Source organism: Oncorhynchus gorbuscha, linkage group LG18 (genome assembly GCF_021184085.1).
Source record: "Oncorhynchus gorbuscha isolate QuinsamMale2020 ecotype Even-year linkage group LG18, OgorEven_v1.0, whole genome shotgun sequence".
Lineage (NCBI taxonomy): Eukaryota > Metazoa > Chordata > Actinopteri > Salmoniformes > Salmonidae > Oncorhynchus > Oncorhynchus gorbuscha.
The window spans coordinates 58,377,848-58,390,342 of record NC_060190.1 but is presented as its reverse complement, the minus strand read 5'-3'; the positions used below and the strand labels follow the sequence as shown (position 1 = coordinate 58,390,342).

Sequence of the window (12,495 nt, the reverse complement as noted above, 5' to 3'; positions counted from 1 at the left end):
GACCATATGACTGGACAGGAAATAGAAAACATCTAATGTGAGAGACCATATGACTGGACAGGAAATAGAAAACATCTAATGTGAGAGACCATATGACTGGACAGGAAAAATAGAAAACATCTAATGTGAGAGACCATATGACTGGACAGGAAATAGAAAACATCTAATGTGAGAGACCATATGACTGGACAGGAAATAGAAAACATCTAATGTGAGAGACCATATGACTGGACAGGAAATAGAAAACATCTAATGTGAGAGACCATATGACTGGACAGGAAATAGAAAACATCTAATGTGAGAGACCATATGACTGACTGACAGGAAATAGAAAACATCTAATGTGAGAGACCATATGACTGGACAGGAAATAGAAAACATCTAATGAGATAGACCATATGACTGGACAGGAAATAGAAAACATCTAATGAGATAGACCATATGACTGGACAGGAAATAGAAAACATCTAATGTGAGAGACCATATGACTGGACAGGAAATAGAAAACATCTAATGTGAGAGACCATATGACTGGACAGGAAATAGAAAACATCTAATGTGAGAGACCATATGACTGGACAATGTGAAATGGAGAAAACATCTAATGTGAGAGACCATATGACTGGACAGGAAATAGAAAACATCTAATGTGAGAGACCATATGACTGGACAGGAAATAGAAAACATCTAATGTGAGAGACCATATGACTGGACAGGAAATAGAAAACATCTAATGTGAGAGACCATATGACTGGACAGGAAATAGAAAACATCTAATGTGAGAGACCATATGACTGGACAGGAAATAGAAAACATCTAATGTGAGAGACCATATGACTGGACAGGAAATAGAAAACTAATGTGAGAGACCATATGACTGGATCATCTAATGTGAGAGAGCATATGACTGGACAGGAAATAGAAAACATCTAATGTGAGAGACCATATGACTGGACAGGAAATAGAAAACATCTAATGTGAGAGACCATATGACTGGACAGGAAATAGAAAACATCTAATGTGAGAGACCATATGACTGGACAGGAAATAGAAAACATCTAATGTGAGAGACCATATGACTGGACAGGAAATAGAAAACATCTAATGTGAGAGACCATATGACTGGACAGGAAATAGAAAACATCTAATGTGAGAGACCATATGACTGGACAGGAAATAGAAAACATCTAATGTGAGAGAGCATATGACTGGACAGGAAATAGAAAACATCTAATGTGAGAGACCATATGACTGGACAGGAAATAGAAAACATCTAATGTGAGAGACCATATGACTGGACAGGAAATAGAAAACATCTAATGTGAGAGACCATATGACTGGACAGGAAATAGAAAACATCTAATGTGAGAGACCATATGACTGGACAGGAAATAGAAAACATCTAATGTGAGAGACCATATGACTGGACAGGAAATAGAAAACATCTAATGTGAGAGACCATATGACTGGACAGGAAATAGAAAACATCTAATGTGAGAGACCATATGACTGGACAGGAAATAGAAAACATCTAATGTGAGAGACCATATGACTGGACAGGAAATAGAAAACATCTAATGTGAGAGACCATATGACTGGACAGGAAATAGAAAACATCTAATGTGAGAGACCATATGACTGGACAGGAAATAGAAAACAATCTATGATGGACAGGAAATAGAAAACATCTAATGAGAGACCATATGACTGGACAGGAAATAGAAAACATCTAATGTGAGAGACCATATGACTGGACAGGAAATAGAAAACATCTAATGTGAGAGACCATATGACTGGACAGGAAATAGAAAACATCTAATGTGAGAGACCATATGACTGGACAGGAAATAGAAAACATCTAATGTGAGAGACCATATGACTGGACAGGAAATAGAAAACATCTAATGGAGAGACCATATGACTGGACAGGAAATAGAAAACATCTAATGTGAGAGACCATATGACTGGACAGGAAATAGAAAACATCTAATGTGAGAGACCATATGACTGGACAGGAAATAGAAAACATCTAATGTGAGAGACCATATGACTGGACAGGAAATAGAAAACATCTAATGTGAGAGACCATATGACTGGACAGGAAATAGAAAACATCTAATGTGAGAGACCATATGACTGACTGAAAACAGAAACCATATGAAAACATCTAATGTGAGAGACCATATGACTGGACAGGAAATAGAAAACATCTAATGTGAGAGACCATATGACTGGACAGGAAATAGAAAACATCTAATGTGAGAGACCATATGACTGGACAGGAAATAGAAAACATCTAATGTGAGAGACCATATGACTGGACAGGAAATAGAAAACATCTAATGTGAGAGACCATATGACTGGACAGGAAATAGAAAACATCTAATGTGAGAGACCATATGACTGGACAGGAAATAGAAAACATCTAATGTGAGAGACCATATGACTGGACAGGAAATAGAAAACATCTAATGTGAGAGACCATATGACTGGACAGGAAATAGAAAACATCTAATGTGAGAGACCATATGACTGGACAGGAAATAGAAAACATCTAATGTGAGAGACCATATGACTGGACAGGAAATAAAACAAAAGAGACCATATGACTGGACAGGAAATAGAAAACATCTAATGTGAGAGACCATATGACTGGACAGGAAATAGAAAACATCTAATGTGAGAGACCATATGACTGGACAGGAAATAGAAAACATCTAATGTGAGAGACCATATGACTGGACAGGAAATAGAAAACATCTAATGTGAGAGAGCATATGACTGGACAGGAAATAGAAAACATCTAATGTGAGAGACCATATGACTGGACAGGAAATAGAAAACATCTAATGTGAGAGACCATATGACTGGACAGGAAATAGAAAACATCTAATGTGAGAGACCATATGACTGGACAGGAAATAGAAAACATCTAATGTGAGAGACCATATGACTGGACAGGAAATAGAAAACATCTAATGATGACTGGACAGGAAATAGTGAGAGACCATATGACTGGACAGGAAATAGAAAACATCTAATGTGAGAGACCATATGACTGGACAGGAAATAGAAAACATCTAATGTGAGAGACCATATGACTGGACAGGAAATAGAAAACATCAACTGAATGTTAAATGTGTTTTCTGTCAGGTATTTTAATTAGTTCAACTACCACCAAGCTACTGCAAAATATAGTTAAATTACTAGTTAAACTACATGCAGTTCACTACTCCCCAAAACGGATGAATTATCATTTGAATGAATGATAATAAGGATAATAACGTCACGTCAGGCACATTCTTTCAGCCATAACACACTGCATTCAAGTGGAGACTATTGGCCCATAAAAATGTAGTCACCCTTTTAAAAATGTTTACAAACTATACATTCATCTATGAAATATACTTCAAAATGATGTTTTGTTGAATAATACTAATACTGTCTGTAACATTTCACATTCTGTCATTGTTATTACAGGTGTAAACCTGCGGTGTAAAATAAGTATGTTTACATAGAGTACAGAAAATACATTGGGCATGATGTAACATCATGTAATAACATTTCTGTTATGTATTTACAAATAATTATTATATCTCACTTCAAAATATGGGAATTGAATATTACACTATATATTCCAAATATGACATGACTCTTATATGTTCTCATACAATACATAAGCTGTTCATATTAACTTGGTATTGTTTAAACGCATCAAAAAGCCTATGATATGAAAAACAAAACCCATACCAAGTTGTTCTATGTACATACACATCCATGGTAGAAAAGAGGTGTCAGAAAGTAAAGATAAGTCTGTGAATGTACATGGCACTGGAGACTGTCAATGGACAAAGTTGTAAAAACACATTGTCTATGAGCTTTTAGACACAGGAGCGGAATTTGTGGCATGTTGTGGCATGCAGCATACTCATCTGAGAGGTTTTCACCTTAGAGACTCCCAAGCAGTAACCTCACACTTGGATGTTTGCCCCACACAGAGTCTGCATGATCTTCTTTCTGCCTGTAGATGGCAGCCATGTCAAAGATGCTCTTGCACAGAGACGTGTAATTCTTCCAGAGTGAGAATTGGTCCAGTGCATTAAGGGATGGATTATAAGAATGATATTCAATGTCCTTCAAGAGAAAATAGGTTTTCATAGATATTCCATTTAGGCATTGTGAGGGACAGCTGTAAACCAGGACAGAGAGTGTAGGTAGGTAGGTGATGCACAGCAGGGTCAGTCTGTGCAGACAGGCAGATGTTATAACACTGTGGCCTCCTCCATGGCATTGACCCACCTGTGAAACACAAGTGAACTACATGAACACCATGGACCTGTGTGTGTGTGTGTGTGTGTGTGTGTGTGTGTGTGTGTGTGTGTGTGTGTGTGTGTGTGTGTGTGTGTGTGTGTGTGTGTGTGTGTGTGTGTGTGTGTGTGTGTGTGTGTGTGTGTGCGTGTGCGTGTGCGTGTGTGTGTATTTATCCTGACCTGCGGGCAGTATGCTGGTCATCTGCTCTAAAGGTGTAGTATAGAGTCTTCTTGTGGTAGAGCTGAAACACGTTGAATCTCTCCTCACCCTCTGGCCTCTCTGTCAGCTTCACTGTGAAACCCTGCAGGGGCAGACTCTCACGTGCCACCTTGTCCTGTGTTGAGCGATAGACAGAGAGGGAGAGAGATGGACAGAGAGAAAGAGAGAGGGAGGGAGAGACGGACAGAGAGAGAGAGAGAGAGGGGGGGAGGGAGGGACATTGATAAGGGACAAGTCACATTTTCAGCTGTATATACCAATGATATTTGTAAAACATTCTGAGAAGCATGGAAACTAACTGCTCAATTGTATTCACGAGTTCAGTTGTTAATGATACTGCTTGTTCAAAATGGTAGCTACAAAGCTTGATACAAAAACACAATAAACAGTACAAAAAAAAGAAAGAGAAAGAGAGCACAGAGAGACTATGTATAAGCTTTTAAGAGAGTCAAGAATAGTATAGGCATAATGTGAGTATATTAAGGGGGTGTGTGTGTGTATGTGTCTCTGTTTGGGGCTGGTGTGGGAGACTCTGTGCCCCCTCACCTCACGTGCTGTGAAGGTGTAGAGCACCTTGTCTTTGAGGATGAACCACAGCCTCTTCCACTTCCTCTTGCTCTTCTTACGCCGCTGCAGGCTGCCACTCATGGCCGAGCCCTCAGCCCGCAATGCCACCTGTAACAAAGACTCACAGGTCAACGCCAGGAAGTTAGCAGGGTCTACCATAGCTGCCTGCATCAGTGCAGGACGTCATGACTACAAAGATAGGTCAAAGGTCAAATGTGATGAATATTGCAGACCTGGTTGAGAGGGGAGGTGCTCTTCCTGCTTCTCCACAGGCTTGGGGGCTGTAGGCTCTGGAACACGGCTGAGAGGGGCCGACTGGCCCGGTGGGTGCAGGGGCTGGAGTTACCACACGCCCCTGAGATACTGACACCTATCTTCCTGAGCTCAGCGTAGCAGTGGTCACACACTTTGGCCATTCTGTCTTTGAGGTACTTCAGAGGATACCTGTTCCTGGAGCAGGCACGACACACAACCTGGGTTTAGATAGAGAGAGAGAACAGGTATGAGAGTGGAGAGAGGGGTGATCCGGGGAGTGTTAAAGCATAGGTAGAGAGCGACTTTCTGGCAGGATAATGTAAAACAGTGGGTTGGGCTGGGGTCAGGATGTTGTCCTGTAACAGCAGTTTAAGTGAGGGTTCTAAAGCAGCAGTAGGAGTGAGGGACGCCTACAGTAAGGTGTGTGTCTCACCTTCCCACAGGCGTTGCAGTGGTTGCGTCTCAGGGTCAAGCTGAAGTCAGAGGTACAGTTCATACACATCATCACATGAGACACGGGCACCAGCACTGGAGCTGCCTCCCCCAGGGCCATCCACAGCTTCTCACGTCCCTGCATGGGGAAACAACATTACCACAACGTTACCACATTCTCACAACAACGTCACCGCAACGGTACAACAACATTACCTCAATGTTACGACAGCGCTACGACAAGGTTACAATAACATAACAACAATGTTACGACAGCGCTACGACAATGTTACAATAACATAACAACAATGTTACGACAGCGCTACGACAATGTTACAATAACATAACAACAATGTTACGACAGCGCTACGACAAGGTTACAATAACATAACAACAATGTTACGACAGCGCTACGACAAGGTTACAATAACATAACAACAATGTTACGACAGCGCTACGACAATGTTACAATAACATAACAACAATGTTACGACAGCGCTACGACAATGTTACAATAACATAACAACAATGTTACGACAGCGCTACGACAAGGTTACAATAACATAACAACAATGTTACGACAGCGCTACGACAATGTTACAATAACATAACAACAATGTTACGACAGCGCTACGACAATGTTACAATAACATAACAACAATGTTACGACAGCGCTACGACAATGTTATAATAACATAACAACAATGTTACGACAGCGCTATGACAATGTTACAATAACATAACAACAATGTTACAATAACATAACAACAATGTTACGACAGCGCTACGACAATGTTATAATAACATAACAACAATGTTACGACAGCGCTACGACAATGTTACAATAACATAACAACAATGTTACGACAGCGCTACGACAATGTTATAATAACATAACAACAATGTTACGACAGCGCTATGACAATGTTACAATAACATAACAACAATGTTACAATAACATAACAACAATGTTACAATAACATAACAACAATGTTACAATAACATAACAACAATGTTACGACAGCGCTACGACAATGTTACAATAACATAACAATGTTACGACAGCGCTACGACAATGTTACAATAACATAAAAACAATGTTACGACAGCGACAAGGTTACAATAACATAACAACAATGTTACAACAGCAATGTTATAATAACATAACAACAATGTTACGACAGCGCTACGACAATGTTACAATAACATAACAACAATGTTACAATAACATAACAACAATGTTACAATAACATAACAACAATGTTACGACAGCGCTACGACAATGTTACAATAACATAACAACAATGTTACAATAACTTAACAACAATGTTACGACAGCGCTACGACAATGTTACAATAACATAACAACAATGTTACGACAGCGCTACGACAATGTTACAATAACATAACAACAATGTTACAACAGTTACAATAACATAACAATGTTACAATAACATAACAACAATGTTACGACAGCGCTACGACAATGTTACAATAACATAACAATGTTACGACAGCGCTACGACAATGTTATAATAACATAACAACAATGTTACAATAACATAACAACAATGACAGCGCTACGACAATGTTACAATAACATAACAACAATGTTACGACAATGCGCATAACGACAATGTTATAATAACATAACAACAATGTTACAATAACAGCGCTACGACAATGTTACAATAACATAACAACAATGTTACGACAGCGCTACGACAATGTTACAATAACATAAAAACAATGTTACGACAGCGCTAAGACAATGTTATAATAACATAACAACAATGTTACGACAGCGCTACGACAATGTTACAATAACATAACAACAATGTTACGACAGCGCTACGACAATGTTACAATAACATAACAACAATGTTACGACAGCGCTACGACAATGTTATAATAACATAACAACAATGTTACGACAGCGCTATGACAATGTTACAATAACATAACAACAATGTTACAATAACATAACAACAATGTTACAATAACATAACAACAATGTTACGACAGCGCTACGACAATGTTACAATAACATAACAACAATGTTACAATAACATAACAACAATGTTACGACAGCGCTATGACAATGTTATAATAACATAACAACAATGTTACGGCAGCGCTACGACAATGTTACAATAACATAACAACAATGTTACGACAGCGCTACGACAATGTTACACTAACATAACAACAATGTTACGACAGCGCTACGACAATGTTACAATAACATAACAACAATGTTACGACAGCGCTACGACAAGGTTACAATAACATAACAACAATGTTACGACAGCGCTACGACAAGGTTACAATAACATAACAACAATGTTACGATAACATTAACCTTATTTGCATTTCATACATTTCACACGTAAAATGTTATACAAGTGAGCTTCAATGGTATGTCCTGTACTGAGTCATTCAGGGGTGAACTCATTACCTCACTGCAGGGGCCACCAAAAGTACACAGGCCTGCAGCATGGTCTGCTATGGCCCGACTCAGTGTGTGGAACCAGTCGTCCCTTTCTCCACAGGAGCTAGGGACAAAGAAACAGATATGTGTTGAGGCTGTACACATAATTATACATATGTACATAAATACTGTATCTAACCAATGGACAAGCCTTGTACAAAGCTCCAGACAGGTGTCCTCTGCTTTGACTCACCTGGCTGACAAGGTGATGGTGACGTCAGACACCTCGATCCTCAGGGCATTGAGCACGTTGTCTATGACAGGTATACTGACCTGGGAGAACAGGACACACAGCACAGCATAGCACATTCAGCACACACACACACACACAAGTCACGACAGAGTCAGAGGTCAGGGGTGAAGGGTCAGGGAAGGTCATCTCTGTAGGAGGGGGAGGACTCACCTTCATCCCAGACAGATAGAGAGTGTTCTTCAGCCTGTATTTACCATCCTGCTGAGGGTAGGTGTACAGCATCACGTCATTCATCTAGTGGAGACAGAAGCAGATGGTTACAATCATAGCTTATTGTTTGCATGGAAAGCCTGACTGCCAGCCTGAAATGTATATCTCATTTAAATATCTGGCTAGTGTAACTCTGATGCCACAGGGGGGCACTATAAGCTTTTGCAATTCATGGGGTATCTCCTGAGTCACACAGAAACAGCTTTGGATTTCCATATTACTCACACGCTTTACCCCTCAAACCAGACATTCCCATGTAACACACAACAAAGGCTACATGATAAAAAGTCACCAATGTTTATTTGCTCATCACACCCAATATACTGTAATCCTCAGAACTTCAGCCTATTATGTTAAAGGGCCTTATTTAGAGTGGGACAAAAGTGGTGACATCATTGGTCACACATAATGTTTGCTCTAAACCTGCGTGGCCCATAAGGCAGCATCCAGGAATTCTCTGCCCGTTCCCTTCCAGTTCCCAGCTGCTCTGAGAGCATGCCTGATGTGGATGGAGGTTCTGGAACCAGCCACCACAACAACAACACAAGCTCAGCAGGGACAAAACAGGATGTGACCCTACAGTCCTGACTGTGACCTCTAGTGGTGCTCACACTGCAGGCCTATGCCACCCTGCCTCAGGCTCACACACTCACTCTCAGTAGCAAACTCACCACATACAGATTGCTCAAAAAGAGAGGAAGACAGTGTGACAGTACCTCTCTCTTCTCCATCCTCCCCTAATCCCTTCCTTCACTCATGGCTCTCTCCTCTCTAAGACTCTCCTTTGGTTACCATGACAGTGCCTTGATGGTTGTTGAGCGCTGTTCCTCAGTTTCACTAAGTGAGTGATGGCTTTCATCCTCTCTGTTTGGACTTTCCTTAAAGGCCCATATATTATACCTGCTGCCCCTTTCCAGCCATCTACTCCAGAGGAGCTACCCAGTTACTCACACACACATCAGTCTCTCAACCATCACTCATAAACAACCCAGTTTAGAGAGACACACGGAGAGAGAGACATGAAGACACGAGGAAAGTGAAGAAGCAGAGAAAGAAAATATCTCCTCAATGGGCCTTTCTCCCTCTCATCTCCCATCTCTCTGATTCCTATTCTCTCTTTCTTGAATTGTTCAGATGATTTGTGTTAAAAGTGTTATTGTCTATACTACTGTGTGTGTCTGTGTGTGTGTGTCTGTGTGTGTCTGTGTGTGTGTGTGTGTTGACTGCTGAAGAAACAACTGAATTTCACAATATATTAATGTCACATTAATAATTCATACACTTTTCTTCTGGCCCATCTACTTCCTTAAGACTGTGTTTTTATGTCTCCCCCCCCATCCAACAGAGTGTCTGGCCTTCACAGCCCTGTCAGTCCCCTCTCTGCACAGGAAGCCAGCATCCAGTAACCCACACCAAACATCCTGTGAGTAAGCAGGGCCCTCGAAAACAAGCCCTGAGAGAGGGAGGTCCCTGGCTGGGTGTGGTGGGGCCCTGTAGCCTTGTCCTCCTGCCTCCCAATACATTCTGCCTCTCTAGGCCTCTCCGCTTTGCAACTCTCTGCCTCGCCATGTCTCCCTCTATATCTGATTGCCTCTACCAGCCTGGACGACACCCCACCCTTCTATGATCAGAATAACCACCATGTGTGAAACTGAAATATTAGATAGTGAAAGTTATAGTATCTAATGATACAAGGAGAGCATAGTAGTTAGACAGGTAGTAGTTACCAGAAACAGGTGTCTGGGCTGTCTGCTTTTCCTCGACACTTTCCTTAGTGTGCCTTCCTTCACAAACACCTGCAAACACACAGAGAAACAGAGACGATGTTAGCAAGAGGTGCTTCCTATACTGTAGTATCACTGGGCTTTTAGTTCCTGTGTGGGAATCCTAGTAGGCCACGGTCTGAGATTGCTATTATTCACTGTTTATGTTATGTTTGTGGAACAGAGTAACACTGTCCAGAGATGGAGAGGAGAGAGAGGCAGACTGATCTCACCCTTCCTGGCTTGAGTAGATCTCTCTTGCCTCTCACACTGTACTCAATGTGGACCAGCCGCAGCAAGTTCTCCTGTGTGTCAGAGAGAAAGGGCGAGAGCGAGACAAAGATAGGAGAGTGATATCAGCTGATGTACGAAGGGCTATATAAATAAATGTGATTTTATTTGATTTGTTTGTGAATGAGAAGGAGGGCGGCGGAAAGGGATGTGCTGCTGGAAGCTGAAGGGAGTGGAGCAGATAGAGGGATCCTGAAGGGAGTGGAGCACATAGAGGGATCCTAAAGGGAGTGGAGCAGATAGAGGGATCCTGAAGGGAGTGGAGCAGGTAGAGGGATCCTAAAGGGAGTGGAGCAGATAGAGGGATCCTAAAGGGAGTGGAGCAGATAGAGGGATCCTAAAGGGAGTGGAGCAGATAGAGGGATCCTAAAGGGAGTGGAGCAGATAGAGGGATCCTGAAGGGAGTGGAGCACATAGAGGGATCCTAAAGGGAGTGGAGCAGATAGAGGGATCCTAAAGGGAGTGGAGCAGATAGAGGGATCCTAAAGGGAGTGGAGCAGATAGAGGGATCCTAAAGGGAGTGGAGTAGATAGAGGGATCCTAAAGGGAGTGGAGCAGATAGAGGGATCCTAAAGGGAGTGGAGCAGATAGAGGGATCCTAAAGGGAGTGGAGCAGATAGAGGGATCCTAAATCCTAAAGGGAGTGGAGCAGATAGAGGGATCCTAAAGGGAGTGGAGCAGATAGAGGGATCCTAAAGGGAGTGGAGCAGATATAGGGATCCTAAAGGGAGTGGAGCAGATAGAGGGATCCTAAAGGGTATGATTGAATATCATGATCTGCCTTCAGGCCTGTCTCCGAGCCAACTGGGGTAGATATAGTGGAGCAGATAGAGGGATCCTAAAGGGAGTGGAGCAGATAGAGGGATCCTGAAGGGAGTGGAGCAGATGAGAGGGAGAGATGGTAAGGATTATGTGAGAGACGGAGAGATGGTAAGGATTATGTTAGAGGCTGGAGGGATGGTAAGGATTATGTGAGAGACGGAGAGATGGTAAGGATTATGTGAGAGACGGGAGGGATGGTAAGGATTATGTGAGAGACGGAGAGATGGTAAGGATTATGTGAGAGACGGAGAGATGGTAAGAATTATGTGAGAGACGGCAGAGATGGTAAGGATTATGTGAGAGACGGAGAGATGGTAAGGATTATGTGAGAGACGGGAGGGATGGTAAGGATTATGTGAGAGACGGAGAGATGGTAAGGATTATGTGAGAGACGGCAGAGATGGTAAGGATTATGTGAGAGACGGAGAGATGGTAAGGATTATGGGAGAGACGGAGAGATGGTAAGGATTATGTGAGAGACGGAGAGATGGTAAGGATTATGGGAGAGACGGAGAGATGGTAAGGATTATGGGAGAGACGGAGAGATGGTAAGGATTATGGGAGAGACGGAGAGATGGTAAGGATGATCTATGTGAGGGTGTTTGTGTGTTTCAAAATGTACGTCATGTCTTCTCTCACACTGCACCCTTTGTTACGATGCACCTGGGATCTTTTGATGACATCATCTTTCCTCACCCTCTCATTAATCAATAGGCAACAGAGCCCAGTGAAAGTAAAGAGACAGGCGTCTCCAAGATCATTGACGTGGTTTCACTCCCAATAGTGTTGTCATCCAGAATGAAGAAGGATTTACACAGGGAAAACCTGAAATCTGAGCTGTCATGTATACTGCTAGCAAACACTTGAATGAACAAATGTAC

General features: G+C 41.8%; 1 protein-coding gene across 1 annotated transcript in view; it reads right to left on the bottom strand.

Annotated features, from left to right (window-relative positions):
• Positions 1-3,069: 3,069 nt before the first annotated feature.
• Positions 3,070-12,495, bottom strand: part of LOC124004018 (FYVE, RhoGEF and PH domain-containing protein 5-like) — a 66,602-nt gene continuing 57,176 nt past the window's right edge. The window contains 10 exon segments of the mRNA XM_046312749.1: positions 3,070-4,299; positions 4,491-4,645; positions 5,077-5,205; positions 5,331-5,570; positions 5,786-5,923; positions 8,243-8,339; positions 8,469-8,548; positions 8,679-8,762; positions 10,466-10,534; positions 10,735-10,806. Coding sequence (XP_046168705.1) covers positions 4,263-4,299; positions 4,491-4,645; positions 5,077-5,205; positions 5,331-5,570; positions 5,786-5,923; positions 8,243-8,339; positions 8,469-8,548; positions 8,679-8,762; positions 10,466-10,534; positions 10,735-10,806 — 1,101 coding nt within the window. The 3' untranslated portion in view covers positions 3,070-4,262.